Source organism: Ammospiza caudacuta, chromosome 2 (assembly GCF_027887145.1).
Source record: "Ammospiza caudacuta isolate bAmmCau1 chromosome 2, bAmmCau1.pri, whole genome shotgun sequence".
Lineage (NCBI taxonomy): Eukaryota > Metazoa > Chordata > Aves > Passeriformes > Passerellidae > Ammospiza > Ammospiza caudacuta.
In genome coordinates, this window is record NC_080594.1 from 33,706,604 (window position 1) to 33,724,488 (window position 17,885).

At 42.7% G+C, this 17,885-nt stretch overlaps 1 protein-coding gene across 2 annotated transcripts; it reads right to left on the minus strand.

The window, feature by feature from the left end:
- Positions 1 to 12,378: 12,378 nt before the first annotated feature.
- RHNO1 (RAD9-HUS1-RAD1 interacting nuclear orphan 1) lies at positions 12,379 to 16,769 on the minus strand. Of its 2 annotated transcripts, none has more exons than XM_058800399.1 (3): positions 16,645 to 16,769; positions 15,205 to 15,473; positions 12,379 to 13,054 (listed from the first exon to the last, which is right to left on the minus strand). In XM_058800399.1, exons 2-3 carry the CDS (start codon positions 15,370 to 15,372, stop codon positions 12,416 to 12,418), a joined length of 807 nt encoding a protein of 268 aa, XP_058656382.1. In that variant the 5' UTR covers positions 15,373 to 15,473; positions 16,645 to 16,769; the 3' UTR covers positions 12,379 to 12,415. The 2 variants fall into 2 exon arrangements, with proteins under 2 accessions (XP_058656382.1, XP_058656381.1); XM_058800398.1 differs by lacking the exon at positions 16,645 to 16,769 and adding an exon at positions 16,125 to 16,253.
- Between the last annotated feature and the right edge of the window lie 1,116 nt (positions 16,770 to 17,885).

Consider the following 17,885-nt stretch of genomic DNA (forward strand, 5'->3'; position numbering starts at 1 on the left):
AAAAAGACTTCTGTACACCTACATCATATATAACAACTTGTATACTCTAAAGTTTATACTGAGTTTCCAACCAGTAGTATTTTAAAGCAAGTTAAGACTGCCATTGCTTTTTTATTCCACAGTTTTCCTTATTTCTATACTTTTTTCCCCATATGAATTTGAAGTATCACACAACAGGTCTAAGTCCTTGAAAACATTTTGTTTCTAAAAACTGATGTTACTCCTCACATGGACCTGTAATACACAGGGTCTTGGATTCTAAGGGAACGGAGGGCCTGGAAAAATTAGTGTCCTTCTTGAATAGGGATGGAGAGCTGTGTATCCCCAAAGCAACACTTACAGTAATACAGTCATCTTCACTTGAAAATAGCCACAACTTAAGAAAGAAACAAGCAGAAGCACATCTACTCAGTGCAGCACAATATACAACAGTTATCACACTAACTTCAGCATGAAAGGTGACATGCTTATTATTTATAGCATAGATGATGGAACAGGCCATTTTTGGCAAAGTCTGAAAACCAACTGAAAGTTCTTAAAATATTCATGACAAAAAAAACAAAAACAAAAGGGAGAGGGAAGAGTCCTTTTCTTCTCATACACTTCCTGATTTCAGAACTTGATGACATTTGCTAACTGCAGTTGAGAGTTTGTTATAAAGCAAACTACTACCTGTGATCAAGAGCAGACTTACAGACACCTTCTGATGGACACAGAGGTGTCCTGGGTAGGTACAAGCTGCTATCTGTGGTTTTGTTTCTTTTCCTAGCAGAAAAAGTATCCCCAAGCAATTTGAGTCTCTTCTTTAAAAAATCAGAAGAAATAAACACTACCACTTTAGGAAATAATTTTACAAGGTTTCCTTTCTACCTGGAAAATGACAAAGTTCTGAAATAGCAGGACTCACATGCCCTGTGAAATCTTCAGTGTAAATTATTTACTTTGTATGTTAAATTATTTTCTACCTAGACTGAAATGAAGTTATAGTATGCAACAGGAGCACAACACAGCGCCTCAACTCTGGCTACTTAACTGATGCTTGAACATAAAGATTCTAACAGGTCACAGAGCTTGATAAAGGAAAAAAAATAGCAAAGTGTTTTCTTACAATTTACTTTAAAACACAGACCAAGATTGCTGAGTTGCAGGCAAAACAAAATGAAAGCAACCAGCAATGCTTGCCATTTTTAAGTGCAAGGTTTCACACAAGCAGTAAAATAAAGTCATGAGCAATGTAGCACTATAAATACTAGCTTAAAAACATCCCTTTCACGCTATTTTTTTACTGCTCCTGCAACTTTTCTTCTAGAACTCATCATTATGAAAACATAATAACCAGTCAAAATAGAAATTCCCACACTTTAAAACCTTTTTCTACCCCACCGACAGCGGAGTTGGTGTTATTACAAACTTTAACAGGAAAACGCTGTGCCAGAGTCACTCCCACAGCTCACCACTAAGGAATGTAAATGGTGTGTTAATCCAGCTGCGGGCTTCAAGCAGGAATCCTCCTTCAGCTGGACTCACAACACAGATCAGTGCTCTGTCAGACATACCCACACCCAAGTACTGAGCCCTTTGCTTTTCTGTTTGAAGGGTTTATGTGCCAGAAGAAAAATTAAATATCCATCAGGTAAAGGACAAATAAGAAGCATTTCCATAGCTACAACACCACAGTTAGAAACAGGGGAAAAATCCTGACCACCAAACCAGTTGCCCATTTACCCTTGATAAATAAGAACTGAAAATTTTCAAGTGGTCTGTATCAATGTCCTGTCCCCAGCCACTGCAGCACAGCAGCCTACATGAGATCCTGCCACAGACACCACTGCTACATTTACCAGGATCCTCCTGCAATCCTACTGAAGCTGCATGACAGGTAACAGACATGTGCCACAGAGAATGGAAAGATTACACAGAACAGAACGTACAAGGAAACATTAATGATAGTGCAGGATACAGAATAAAAATGAGAATGGGAAACAACTTAAATAATATTTAATAAAACATGGAAGAAGATGGCAAGATGCAAAGGGGTTCACAGATTTGACACATTAACAGGGAGCAAAAAGTTTTATTTTAATTGGTAGCATCTCAAATTCCTACTGAAATCAGAATCAGCCTGGCTTTCATTTCATAATCAGAAATTAAAGTGTTGCAATAGGAATATGCAACAAATTTATTATAAATCAATTTGGTCTTTCCTAACCATTTCCAGAATAGCAAACAACCACAATGAAGACAAACAAATTATTTAACCGATATTCGTGTATACAACTGAAGTTTCCTTTTTGTGTGATTTATTTTCCTTTCTGTAAAAAAGGAACACTACATCTATTGACAGTTCTTTCAGAATGGACATATTTTTCAATAACACTGAAATTCTGGCATTACAAACTGTGGATAAGCAGAGGTAACACTCTTGTTTTCACTGCAGCTTGTCTGTGTTCCTGAGTATGCTGTACTTGGGAAAAAAAAAAACCCACAACCAAAATACTTATGTTCTAAGCACTTGGCAATAATTACCATTGAATCAGCCAAACACAAACATACAGTATAATCCAACTCTGAGAACAATGAAAAATCCTGGTATCAAAGCAGAATGAAGAAAATAAAAGCAATCCACCAGCCTGAAAATGTTCTTCCATTCTGTCCAGGGTCCACATGAGAGAAAGGACTGAAGAATTGAAGACAGTTCAGCAGAAAGCTGAACAAATTGACCAAGGACTGGAAAGTGCACCTCTTAGTAAGATTTCAATGCATCCGACAGTTTATTCAAGAGAAATTCAATACACTCCACTGTATTCCATGGATTTGAGGGTACACATGACATTGATGACAGAGAAGACAATAAAATCCAGACATAAATAACTGAAGCTAAATGAATTCAGGTTGCAAATAAGTTTTTCATTTAACACTGTGACTAATTAACCATTAGGATAACTCATGGAGCTGTGGATTTTCAACAGAAAAAAAACAGGTTTTTATCAAGCTTGAATATTGTTATGTTAGAAGTTGCTGTTGTAGACTAAGGTTATGGTTTACCTCCTATTTCAGGTGTGGTTACCCCAGATGGGAGAGCCAAGCATTCCTCTTTCAGGTTATTTCAATTTTATATACTGACTGTTGAAGTTAAAAGGAGGCAAAAAAAAAAAAAAAAAAGGTTGTCTATCATGGATCATGGACTAGTTTTGAAAGGAATTGACTGGCTGCAGTTGTGAATGAGAGGCAATAAGCAGAGAAAAGCAACAGGAAAGAGCACCCTGTAGAGACAAAATGTTCTACATGACTGAGAACTTACTGGAAAGATTTGAAATATGTTAAACAAAGGAAAACACCATTATAGCTTTCCCTGCATTCAACAAAATGTACATTTCTCATATTCCACAAAAAAAATACTGTACTCAGTTTCTCCTTCTAAACAAATAATGCAGCAAAGACTTGCAGATTTAAGGGCTTCCCAGTGAGCTAAATCTATCCTGCAGTTCAAGTAGTTAAAGGTTTAGTAAAGAATAAAGTAACGTTGGCTGCCTCTTTTAGGAGGAAGGTCAGACTAGCTGAGAGAAGCAAACCCCACTCCAACCTTAAATGAAAATCTGACCCAAGAGAAGGAAACACAGCTTGTTTTGTCCTAAGTATCTTTACAGCACATATCAGCACTGTACCTGCACTCAATCCTTGGTGAGAAAAACTGAGGAATTATTACCTATTTGTGCACAGCTCTAGGGAAGGTATTAAAGTTTCAGATAGTCCATAGTTTGGCAGAGAGATTCAGGCAAAGTGTCCAGCAGAAACTTCCAGATAATTTTGGAGTGAGCTGGATCTTGAGTTTACTGGGCCTTGTTGCAAACAAGCTTGACATTTTTGTATCAGTCTGACATAGAAATCCTTTCAATAAACACAATCTTTAGATACCAGTGGGAATATAAACCTATACATTAATAATCAAGATCCTTACATTTTCAGTTGTTTCCATTACTCCTTTAAAGGAGCTCCAAGGCACAATAACACCATTTTAATCCACAAATCTTCCCACTTTCCCAATATATTGTGTTCCATTTCTCACTCTACACAGGACTGCTTCCATCAAGAGTCTTATAAAGTTCATGTAATTTCTCTTTCCTTTGCAGGACAGTTTATTAACGTGGTAGCAGCAGTTATGTGTCTGAGCAATACTCCCAGAGCTTAAAAATAAGGGGATGAGAAGAATGTGGCTTGTGGCCCACATCTTCAACCACTGGATTTTATTTTTAGCTGTAGAAGTGCAAGTAAAAGCAACTTCAGTTAAGAAATGTTGAGTCAGCTGGTGTGAAAGTATTTTGACTCTTAACCCTCCAATAAACTTTCCTGGGCATCATTCTCATCTGAACTACAGCTATGAAAGAAAACAGAAGCTGTAGAAAAAAAAACATTAGTTGAAGAAGGATTCTTATCTTTCAAAAGATAGCTTCCAAACAAAAATTGCAATATTGTCTCTGGAAACTGTTTGAGAAACAAAATTTATCTGTAATGCACCTTCCAATCCACAAAAGGGTGGAGTTCTGACACAGCTGTAACTGCACATTTTTGGGAAAATGCATAGCATACCATCCACAAGAGTGAAGGTTACCAAATTTTTCTGCTTTCCCCAAGGCAAGAGAGCGGGATTTTTGGCAAGCACAGGATATTCTTTCCTTCATAATTAATAAGCAGTAAGTCTTCCAAAGTAAACTGATCTGCTGCAAATCAGCCATAAAATGCCACACTTCTTTCTAAGTAACACTGCTGAAGTTGCATCAACATTTCATTAAATTATTTTTAAGCAGGTGATATTTCAATAAAAGCAAGTTTTAGTGCATCTGCCCTTTTTAAAGAAATCAGTAAAATCAGTTTGACCTTTGACCCCTCTGATCCCTCAAAAACACTAATATAAATAGAATACTGTTTTGAGAAAGGGTTCACAATATTTGTTTGAAAAGTTTTTCACCTACTGAATATATTATGAGAACAATGACATGGAAAGAGTGAACACCTAGTTTTGGAAGCAATTCTGAATGAGTAAATAAACAACTGCCTTGGATTTGCTTTAGTACAGAAATTCTGTCCCACATAATACAGATTGAATAAGATTTATCTCTGAATATTTGAAAATAAGTATAAAATAAACTAATAAGAGCAATAAACTCAACTGTCAGATCAGCATGGATTAAGGGAGCAACTACAGATAAGAACTAAGATCTTCATGTTCTACTTCATTTCAAAATATACCTGAATCCATTACACAATCCTTCCAATAACTTGTACCAACTATCTGAACAATTTATAACTTAAAGAACAATTTACAACTTAAAAACATCCTAAAGAAACAAAATAGCTAGCTAATCCTTTAAAACTTCTGCTTCTACCTACCTGCAGGCTTAAAAATAGAATTTTAATGTGAAATTATCAGGTGTTTTTCTTTAAAGCCACACAGATCAGAAGCATGTCAAAAACAACCAAAACAAAACACCCACCATCTGCCCTTCCCCACTAAACACCCCCTTCCAAAAAAAAAAAACCAAAAAAAATAACAAACCCCAAATCAAACCAAACCTGAAAAGGCTGGTGCTCTGAAGAATATATGTATATTCTTTGCATGTATCTATATGAATATGGATATGTTTCACCTATATTGTGGCAAAACAGCTGCCCTGACAACTCATAGCAACAGGAATACTGTGCTGAAGAAAGGAATTCAAGCAAAAATTAATCTGAGGAGTTCATGGTACAAACATTATTTGCTATAAAATATTAACAGGTTAATAATTATTTTTGTTGGCTAAACCCACTAAAGGAGTGAATTTAATGCAAGCTTATCCTTGCAGCACTAAATTTTCCATACTTGCATCAATTCGGGGCAACTGTTCACATGCCAAACCTAACTAGGTAAATAATGATGCAGTTTAGGACTGACTGACCACAGCCAGGTCAATGGAGAAAAAGGATTTATCAGTACAGGAGACTTCTGTTTTCAAGCTTCTGTTTTCTTTACAGTACTTGTTCCAGTGATCTTGTAAGGTAAAATGAAACTGTGCAGGCAAAGTAAAATGACCACTCAAAGATCACACCTGCCTTCAGTTTCAAAATGGTATCTGTGGAAGCACAAAACCCCAGTATAAAATTATCGTGTGAGAAGTGCAGTGGAATATTCTCTGCACTATTACACACCAACACAAACACACCCCCAATAAGGTAAAGTAACAGAAAATTGAGAAATGAAAGGACTATAGGAGAAAAGCTGAATTATGGTTAAACAAAGAATGAAGCTTATGCTGTTTGTTGAGATTTGTTTTTCAGAAATTGATTCATATTGTTTTGGTGGACAACAAGTTTATCACGAGCCAGCAATTCACTCTCTCAAGGCCAAGCATCCTGGGCTGCATTAGGGGAAGCACTGCCAGCAGGCTGAGGGAGTGACACCGCCCCTCTGCTGGTGAAGCCACACACGAGATGCTGCATCCAGTTCTGGGCTTCTGGGAACAAGAAAGAGTTGGACATAACCAGCAAAGGGCCACAAAGGTGCTTAAGGGACCAGAGTATGTTTCACATGAGGTGAGGCTGAGAGAACTGGGCCTGGCGAAGTGAAGACTCAGGAGGCAACTTATCCACATGTACAAATACCTGATGGAAGGGTGTAAAGCAAATAAAGCCAGCAGTGCCTACTGACAGGACAAGAGGTGATGGACACAAACTAAAGCACATGAAATTCTACCCAATATCAAGAAAGAATTTTCCAGACAAAGTGGTCAAATGTTGGAACAGGTTGCTCAGGAAGATTTAGTCTCCATCTTTGGAAATATTGAAAACCCAGCTGGACATCATTCTGTGCAATCTGCTCCAGCTAACCCTGCTTAAGCAGCAGGGTTGCTCCAGATCATCTCAAGAAGCCCCTTCCATCCTCTGTGATTGTCTGGTTGGGTTCTAGAGGTTACAAGTTTAGATCCCAAATGTGAGAGCACAAACTAGATGACAATAAAAAATACAGGTTGTTGCAAGAAAATGTGACAGGAATAGAAGCATGATGAAAAGGTTACATATTGAGCACAGAACTATTTTGACTACTGTATTGCTTAGTGTTTCACACAGCATGCAAAAAGTGACTTATCAAGTACCAAAGATTAGCTCCTCTTACTTGGAACAAAGGAGCAGAGCAAGGAAAATGAATCAGCACTCTCTGGACAGAAGCTAGTATGACTTCTATTTGGGCTATAAAGAAGAGTGCAAACAAAAGCCTGTGTCATTCTCTGATGTACTACATCGGGGAAACAGAAAGGAGATTCTTGTTTTCCTTAGCCACAAGTCCCAAATAAATTCATTTCTGCAAACCTAAAGCAGAGGAAGTACTCTTCTCCTGGAAGGAAGGCCAAGAGAAGCCAGAAATCCACACAAGCCATTAACCATCAAAGCCAGCATAATGCCGGGAGGGTGGCACAAAAAACACAATCATAAGCATATGCACATAAACTTATATTTTAAGTGTATAGCCAAACAGGGGGTTTCAACTGGGTTTTTATTATAATTCTTACAAGAAAAGGGAAACAAGGAACCTCCTGTCAGGCATATGTCTCCAAGAGTTCACAGCTGGTGACTCCATGACTCAGGACTTTTCAGCTCCTAACCACCACTACAAATGCAGAGCACTGTGCTTCATATTTATTCAGTTGAACCTAATGAAACTTAGGTTTCTGCTAAAGAAAAAAAGAGAAATTTATTCCACAAGCAGAACTTCACCAAGTACATGCTTCAAATCCTCACGGTCATTTCACTGATAGAAACACCTCTGCCCAAGGAAAGAGGAAAGCAAGATCCCCAGGGGGTTGGAATTCTGTCTCTTGTGATCTTCTGTTTGTGAATTATTAAACCTTGCCTGTCACTTTTGTTGACGTTGTACCTCATTACAAGAGGAAGCCAGTGAAATGTAGAGCAGCCATTATTCTCTCCTAGCAACAAAGGCAGCAGTTAAATAGCACGTGCTGTGCTTAACCCAGACCAGGTAACAAAACCCAAAGTTCCCTAAAAACAAGTGCATCACACTTGACAAGATGAATTGTACTTTTGTAATAGTATTTCAAACTAAAAATAGGGAAAGGAACATGAAATTTTCTGAACTGACACTCTAGAACTGACTGTAGACCTTTATTCCCAGACCAGATTTTTTTTTTATTTTAGAAAAATTGAAAAGGAAAGCCATTAAAGAGACAGAAACAGTGAAATGTCATTTCGATCTCAAACTAGGTGACTTGGCAAGATATCACTGCTAGATTTTAGTTCTTGCTCTTTTTGCCTCAGATACCACATAAGAATGCAAAGTCAGAAAGGAGCATAGAAGCACCCAGACTCCTATAGCAAGAACAGTTTAAAAGTTCAAACATCCCACAGAGTGTGTTCTAAAGAGCACTAAGAGTTGGCATAAATGTTCTTACAGTGGTCCAAGGCAACATCTCCAGGCATATCAGCAAATCCACTTAGAAGAGAATTCATCCCATGACCCAATTACAACACAGTTTTATTTTGGAGATCACTCAGCTGTGCCTCAGCAACAAAACAAGAGTCTGGAGCCATCCCAGTGCAAGTCTGGTTGCAGAAAGTTTTCACACATACAAAGCCATAATTATGTTAAGTCAGCGCATTTTTCCCTCCTATAAACGCCACACCATGATTTAAAAAAAAACGCAGAAGAGAAAAGTAATGGCTCTCTATAAAAAAAATGGGTCACCAGTAACCTAAATTCTAGCTGGTAAGAGATGGGGAAAGAGATAACTAGAAATTAAAGAGATAATTCAACCAAGGTTCAACTTCAGGACACATCTTTGCAATTGCTGTTACTAAGTGAGTCTCAAATTTTATTCCGAAATTTTAGTCAGACATTGTTGCCTTTCCTCCCTTGCCACTGCTGTCTACATCATAAGAACTGAGGTGACTCCTTCATTCACATTAACAGCAGCAGCCTCAAATTACAAAAGGTTTTCTTTTCAGCTGAATCTGCACTTCAAGGAGTACATATCAACCACACTCATAAAATATTTACAGGTTTGTCTCACTTCAGACAGATTTCTTCATTATAATGTTTAGAGCTGGAAAAAGTGAAGCAAACAGAATATTAAGCCAATTCTCGTTCATCTAAGGATAAGATTTACAGAATTCCAGGTCCTGAAATTTAACAAATGTTGCTTGTTAATTTTAAGGTCATTGGTGGCTAAATAAAAATACCTGAAGACTAACAGAGATGCTGAGAGACTTTTAAAAGGAATTTTAAACTTACCTGTCTTCTCTGGTTTACAAGTATAGCAAAAATAATTAGCAAAGTATTTTGCCTTTTTTCTCCTCAAAATCAAAATTATGGTGCATTTATACAAAACACTCAAGTCCAGCAGGCACAGAGATTCCTGACAGCCTCAACTACACCCAAGTGTTAAAATGTGGAAAGGGCTTTTGGCCAGACAACAGTATCACTCTTGAAGTCTTCAACTTCTCTTAATCTGTGAGCTCCTAATGTTCTGAAAATTGAGCTTATTGGCAAGAGGCTGTTTTTCTTCATTAACTTTGGGAGACACTGAGGAAATATCCCAGAGTTCACAAACTGAAAGCCACTAACTGATGCATGGCTGGATCCCAAGGAAGCATCCAAATGAGGGCAGGACTGCTGTAGCTGACATCCAGCTTTTTAGTCTCTGTAGACTCAGTCAAGATTTTTGCCCCTTGAAAATTCTGTTCCTCTTACATGACATGTGCAAGTCAGAAGCTGAAGGATATTTGGAATGCAGCATGTGGGAAGCTCTAAGCATTCCTGTACACTGTGTGATTAGTGTGCAAAAGGGCAAAGTCCATTGGTCTGCAAGATTCTAAAACACATACTACCATAAGAAACAAATTTCCTTCACAATATTTTAAAAGCTTACAATAAATTAGAATTACTTTTACCTGAATGTTTTTACACTAATAATTCCATGGTAAGTCTCCAAAAGTACTTTCCCAAATAAGAGAGAAGGTCTAGCACTTACCAAGAGCACGAAACAGCAATATCAAGCTTATCATTTTCTAAAGCACTAAGACAGTTGTGCCATGTTTACCTGAAAGCCAAACTTTAAAATCAAGTTGAGTAATTCCAGTTGCAGCCAGTTCCAGTGGAAGAAAGTCTAACACAACACAGTATTTGCAAGTGACAGCCTGTAGATGGCCTAAATCCAAGATCTCTGCTGTCTATCCATCATGTATCCCACAGCACAAAACCATATGCATTAATTTTTGACTGGCAATGTTCTACTCTGTCCATCAGATAAAATACTTCCAATATCTTCATGTGTATTTTTTACATTGCTCAACAGTAAAGGCATTCCATCCCTGGGGGGAAAAATGGCAAAAAAAAAAAAAAGTTGCAGCAACAGCAGTTCTCAGGTACGGCTTTGTTCACCTTTACCTGTAGTATCTTCATTGCCATGAAGTATTATGTATCACACTTACCTTTTCTATAAAATCCACTGTTTGGACAACTGACAAATTATTTTACCAAACAAGAATTCTAGTAACCAGATTAACAACTTCTGGAAAATTTTACAATTTTCATCTCAGAAAAAGAAGAACCTTCCTAAGAATCCAGAGCATTTGTCTTCCTCAAATTTATTCCAATGCTGATGAACGCTCCAGAAAAATAAACACCTCTAAAAATAACAAGCCTTACATATCTATCTTTAAAACTATGTACCTTACTTTAGGTTCATGTATTCTAGTTTTCTTACCTTAACCATGGGGACTAAGAAAGCTAAAGAAATGGATGTTTCTTTAATAAACTGGGATGGGAGGGAAGCAGCTATCCCATGAACTGCCATTATTGTTAGCCTGTTTCTGGGGGGCACCCATAAAAGCACATGAGACAAGTTCCTTAGCAGAAAGAAATCATGGCAATAGAACTGTTATCAGAAGAGCAGAATTATTTCCTGTAGCATCAACTCTGTCAAACCTAAACATCTACGGTGCAGGGAAATTTACATGTATCTGGACACCATTTCCTAAAAAATTGTTTCCAGAACTGCTAGACAACATGAGGCCTTTCAAGCCTGCATAAAAAGTAATCTAATGTTCCATAGTATGTTTGGTGGATCTAAGCAGTAACAGGAGGCTTTCTAACTCCACCGTTGCTTTTCATCCCCCTTAAATTACCAAATGTAACAATGTATGTAACAAAAAAAAATACTGTTTCTCTTCTACACTGTGTTCATTTTCATTTCACCATCCAAAGTTTAGGTTTCTCTCTTTACTTGCTTTACTTTTTCCTATCCAAACAGAGATAGATTTTCCTGTTTTTTTAGCAATGACACCAATTCTGCCAAAACCTGTTTTCTCTGCTTGCCAGTACACTCACATTTAATTTCAAATAATTTCAATTTTAAGTGCCACAAATACAAAGTTTTCCAAAACCGCTTCTCCATAGTTCACAGCTGTTGTTCCTATTACATCAGTTGAGTTCATTTCAGTTATTTCTCCTTTTTTCCTTGCAAAGGCACAACGATACTAAAGAGTGATACTAAATACCCAGAGAGCTTATTTAGGAGGAGCAGAGGGGGTGAAGAACACCGCGAAAACGCTTCACAGCAGCGCCCACAAACCACGAGTGCACCGAGACACCACGAAACCGGTTTAATCTACAAGTATTCAGACGATGCACACCAACGTTTTAGAGCGAAGCACATAAAACACACCCGCACATAAAACAGCGGCACGGCTGCCGCCCGCCAGCGGGACGCGGGTGTTACCGGGGCAGCGCCGGCCCGCGTGGCCGCTGCCCTGCGGCTCCGCCCGCCCGGGCCCCGCTGCGGCCGCTCAGCCCGGCCGCTGCTGCCATGCGAGGCAGCCCCCGCCCAGGCCTGTTGGGCCCCGGGGCCGCCGCCGCCCCAGCCCCGCTCACCTGTGGGCGGCGGGCCCGCCGGCTCCCCCCGCTCCGTCCATCGCGGCCCCGCCGTTGCTATGGGACCCCGCCCGCCGCTGCCCTTAGCAACGGCGCGCGGCACTGAGGCGCGCCGCCATTGGCCGGGGCCGCGAGCACGCCGCCCGCCGATTGGCCGCGGCGGCGCGCACGCGCGACGGAACGCAAGGGCCGCCCCCGTGGCTCCGTGCGGGAGGCGCCCGCCGCCTCCGCTGGGAGCGGGGAACGGTCCCGGCGGGAACCGCGTGCGGCACCGAGCCCTTGCCGGACACACTTCCCCAGGGAAGACCGCCCCAAATGACCCCCCCAACCCCCTTCCGTCGCCACGACCCTCCCCGGGCCCGCCCCGGCGTTTGTCGGAGGCGCTGCCAGGCGCAGTAGAGGGCCGGGCTGAAATCAGGTCCCCTCTTAGCCCCCTGAGGGCCATCATCTGTCCGGGCGTGTCCTTGCCCGCAGCGAGTCGCTGCTCCCGCCAGGTCAGGTGTGGGGCTGTCCCCTCGGGAGCTCCATGTTTGCCTTGACCAGGATGTCCGCAGCGCTCAGTTTCCCCTGCTCCCGCAGGTACTTCATTATGTGCGGCCGCCGCCTCCAGGTGACCTTCATTCCATAGTCGTGCTCGGGAGTATCTGCAACCAGTACTGCTGCCGCCTCCCCTCTCCCACAGGGCTCAGTACCAAGTGGCAACGCTTCTTCTGGATGCCAGGCGTGACTGTTTGGTGATAGAGTGTTGCTGCATCTCCCGTTCCTTGGGGAAGGAGCCTGTGTAGCCTCTGCATCTGATGGACTAGGGACTTCTTGCTCCACAGGCTGGGGAGCAGGTTCTCCACAGTCCTCTAGACTCTTCACCTGGATGTTGGCATTTGCTGCTGTCCCTTTCTGAGGCTGGTTGGGAGAGCACTGTGCATTCTTTCTCAAGCAATTTGGATCATCCAACTGAGGGACCGCATGTCCTTTTGGATTCTCAAAAGTTAAAGGAGGAAATCTGCAGGCTGCAGCTCCTCGTGCATGAAATGAGCTGTGGTTGGCATCCTGATTATAGGACTTCTGAGGACCACGATGCTTCTTCTGGCGTGCTTTCAACACCAGTGGCTTAGTTGTGTCAAATTGTGGGCACACCTGAAGGGAAAGACATAATAATAAGATAAAACCCCAACCCTTTCCTACAGACAATTCTACTTCCCCACCTTTTTCCAGTGTGTTCATTGAATAATCTGTTCTGCAGCAAAGCAAATGAGTCACTAACAAAGCTGCTATACATGAGATACCTCTGAACTTCAACAATATGTTCTGCCACTGTTCTGTGGAAAGTCATTGGGGTGCAAGTGAGCTGATCACTGGCAACTCACAAAGAACTCAAGATTTGGGTTTTAAAGGAAGTCTAAGTGGTGTCTTCTCCTGTAAACCCTGCAGATTTAAGAAAGTTCAGGATGGATCCTTTTTGTTTCTGTGTCTTAGCATAACCCAAATAGATTTAAAGAACTAAATCCTCAGCCTTCCCAGAGAAGTAGAGACTGAACTGGGAGAGCAACACAAAATGATTGAAGAATGCCCACTTACCTCAATCTCCTTAGATTATGTTAATAGGGTGTTCAAAATCTTCCCCCCAAACATCTCTGTTTCAAAACAGAGTTAATTTCTGTATTGTGGAGTAATAGATCACCCAAAATCCATTTCTACAATCACCTTCCTATAGAAAAGATGGTCCAAGCTCAACAGTCTATATTTCTTTGGATGATTCTGGACTCATACTCAAACCCTGGAAATCCTTTTATTACAGTGTTCTTTGAATCCTGGTTGTTAACAAAAAAGTCAGACTGTTTCAGATTCCAGTCTGATTTTTCCAAGAGCACACCAAACTGAGTTCTTGCTACAGTAACTACACATCTCCTTCAGCATTCCTGAGTCACTGTATAGTTCCTCAAAACACTGAGTGCAGTTTAACTAAGGATGGTGATTGTCTGATGTACAGCTGAACTGTTTGAATCCAAAGCCATTGTGCAGGAAAAGAGAAATGATTCTGTAGTAATTGTATACTGACACACACTTAAAACAGTCCCTGATTTTAAGGATATGCCTTCCTGGCTTCAGAGAACATGTAGGGTAGGTTTTACCAATGCAGGAACCTAGTAGTGGAAAAGGTATGAAAAACTTAGATAATGCCAGAAAGAGAGGAGCAGAAAATTAGTTTCCATTGAAACAAGTTCACAGACACTCTGCAGAGGATGCTTCCAGAAGTTACAAACCTACCACATTTTCCAAACTGAGAAATATTTACCAGTTTCAGTACCAATAGCTTCAAACAAATTTTAGAATACTTTTATTTTAGGAATCAAAGAGCAACCAGGGTGGATGTTTCCACCTCTTCCAAACAAAATGAATGCTTATTCACAGCAGTTATTTTACTTAGTGATTCACAAACTGAAGAGCTAACTGCCTCAAGCAGATAGAAAAAAAAAATTTAAAGAGGAAAAAATTGAAGATGTCCTACTTCAAGGTTAAGGCATCACAAAAATACAAAGGAATTTTTCATGCAGGTCTGAAACCACACATCCTGAGCTTGCTTTGTGAAGAGCAGAGCCAAGCAGCAGTAATGTTTAAACAGAGCTCCCCTAGGTGATGACTACTGTTGCATAGGAACAGTCTGTCTTTGCTGCAGCTGTTTGCTTTAAAAAAATAAATCTTTACATTACATGACACAAGGAGTATTTTAGGACATGGCAAACAGTCCCAAGAAAAGGAACCCATCAGAAGATTGGTATTGAGAGAAGCTACTCAAAACACAGAAATGGAAAGAGGGCAGGTTAGAACAAATGATTCTGAAGTGAAAACCTATGTTCTCTAAATTTAGCAGTGTCAGATTTAAACAATACACCCAATACTTTAACATGTAACATTTAGAGTTCAGCAGTTATTTCAAAGAGCAAGCCAATAAGAAAAATCTCCCCTAATGTTCATTTCGTGCAGGGTTTTTGGTTGCCTAGGAAAACAGTGTTTTCCTGATGGGAATAATTTTTCTAGAAGACAAATATTCATTAATCAGTAAACACTGCACACAGTTTATGTCTTCAACTAACCAAGACCTTAGCGCTTATTCTTGGAATGTAAAGCAACTCCAGCACTTATTTATGCTTTAGACTGATAGAGGGAATTCAGGTCTGGGCTAATAATTTTCCAGATCCAGAACAGATAACTTTCTGTTAAGACATACAGGAGAAACTGGAAAACTGTTGCTGTGGGACACAGGAGGAAAGATAATTTATACCAACCCAGGCAGCAGAGGTGTTCAGGTCCACACGTTTTGTAGGCACACGTCTGGGATTCTCAGCCAAATGCAGTGGAGCTTCATAGCAATGGATGGGCCCTGCCCGTGGCTGCTCAAGGAAAACCAGCTCTGCCTTCCTGGCCTTGTGGGTACACTTCTTCTTTGGAGGCATCAAAAGATGTGGTAAAACTACTTAGAAACCTCATGATGCTTGTTGGAGCCAATTGAAGAAAGAAGGAAGCACCCCAAGGAGATGCTAAAGTGCTCTTGAATCTGTAGAAGGCAAATAAATGGATTTGAAGAAAGACTTGTTTGGAAACCTCAGATGCAGTTTTTAACAAAAGCAAAACATTTATGCAACAGCACAGTGTACACGTCTCAAGGCAGACTTGTTCCCAACAGTAGTTCTTGAACCTTTTGTCAGTTTTCAGGTGGATTTAGAAATGCACTGCAGGAATGGGAGCAGATGACCTACTGATCCAGCCATATCAAATCAGCTATGAAAAGAAAAACCCAAAAACTTATTTTCATTTTTTCAATTCAATCTTGCTTGTAATGCCAAGGGCTAAGATAATCAGAACTCTTTCCCTTTCTGGTTGCCAACTATCTGTACATTTTAACTTCAAGAGACTAAGTTTGTTTTTTTTCTTTTTTACAAAACACAGTTGACATCTCCCTCCTGTCTACAGATCTTGCATGATTTGTTTGCTTTGCCTAATGAATAAGTTTGAACTGAAGTAACATTGTTTTTAATTTTCTGTTGTAAAACACATCACAGAATCAATTAGGTTGAAAGACCTCTCAGATCATCAAATCCACCTTTAGCCAAACACCACCATGGCAACTAGACCATGGCACTAAGTGCTACACCTTCAGGGACAGTGACTCCACCTCCCTGGGGAGCCCATTCCAATGTCTAATCACCTTTCCTGTGAAGAACTTCTTCCTAATGCCGAACTTAAGCTTCCCCTGGTGCGGCTTAGGACGATTTCCTCTTGTTCCATCGCTGGATGTCTGGGAGGACAGGCCAATCCCCACCTGGCCACAGCCTCCTCTCAGGCAGCTGTAGAGAGCAATAAGGTGGCCCTGAGCCTCCTTTTCTCCAGGCTGAACACCCCCAGCTACTCCTCATGGGACTTGTGCTCCAGACCAGCTCTGCTGTACATCTCAGGACCCACTCCAGCACCTGACTGTCCTTCCTGAAGTGAGGGGCCCGGAGTTGGACACGGCACTGTGAGCGCCCCAGCAGGGCGGAGGAGAGAGGAACGATCCCCGCCCGGTCCCGCTGCCACGCTATTGCTGATACAGGCCAGGTGCCCCCGGCCTTCTTGGCTACAGCTGGCTCACATTCACTCAGCCTGACTTACCGTAGATCAGCACGCACAAGGAAACTTGATAACATTTCCTGAGCAATGTATGAGACTGCAACAGCCTGACCGCTTACCTAAGTGCGGCGTGCTCAGGGGGTGCTGCGGGCCCCGCTAGCCCGCTGCAGCCGTGACACACTCGTTAAACGGTAACACTCCGCAGCTCCTCACCAGGAGTCAGCGCGCTGCCGGCGGCCCGGGCGCACGGCGGGGCTCCCAGCCGCAGGCAGCATGATTGAAGGAAGCTGCCGACACTACCCCAGCCGGGCCCGGAGCGGCCGGCCCGGGACAAGGCCGAACTAGACAACGCGATCGCAGCAGCAGCAGCGGCGGCAGCGGCCCGGGCTCTGTCCCGCCCGCACATCCGTATCCCCCGCCGCCGCCGCCGATTGGCCCGGCCCGCCGCGGCCCCGCCCCCTGCGCGCCGATTGGCCCGGCCCGCCCGGCCCCGCCTCCGCCTCCGCTCATTGGCGCAGGCCGGCACGTGACAGGGCCAGCGCTGCGCCGGGCGCCAAATTCAAACCCGGGCCGCGCCGGGAGCGCCGGGGCCGCCGCCACAGCGCTGCATCGGCCCTGCCCCGGCCCGGCAGCTGGTGAGTCCCGACCGCAGCCCGCCGCCATCCTCCGGGGACCCTGGCAAGGGTCGGCACCCCTCGGCGGGCCGCGCTAAGGCCACCGCGCGGGCGGGAGAGGGCAGCGTCTGGGCCCGGCCGGGGCGGCAGGCCCCGCGGGAGCAGGTGAACCCGCTGGCCGGGGCGGCAGCGCAGGGGCTGGAGCGGGGGAAGGAGGAGCTGAGAGCGCTTTGGCGCTGCCCTCCGTGCGCCCTCGGGCAGCGCGCACACAGCGGTGCCCCGGGCCCGTGCGGGGGTAGCAGATCGGGGCCTCCCTGGGAAGTGACGCGCTCCTGTTCCTGCTCACGGGAACGCGGCCTGGGGGAGGCTGGCGCAGGGCTCTTCCTTCGGCGCTGCCTCTCCTTAAGGGGGTGGAGCAGATCGCAGCGGGCCATGCTTGTGCCGGCTGCCAGAACCCGCGTGGAATGATCGCCGGGCTGGCTGCTCCCTGTGCATAGGGCATCAGCTCTGCTGGACTCTGCTTTATATCAATGTAGGAGATTCGTATTGAGAATTTGCTCGTTTACTTGATGACCCCGTCAAATCTACCAATGCAAAAGGCCTCCTTATTTGTTTCTATTCTGCTTGCCATCTCTAATGATAAACAATAAGTACCGTTTATATATTGTTCAGGTATAGCTTGCAGAAAAGCACAGGCTGTACCGAATTCCTGATGGCATTATTAGTAGTATTCTCACAGCATCTTA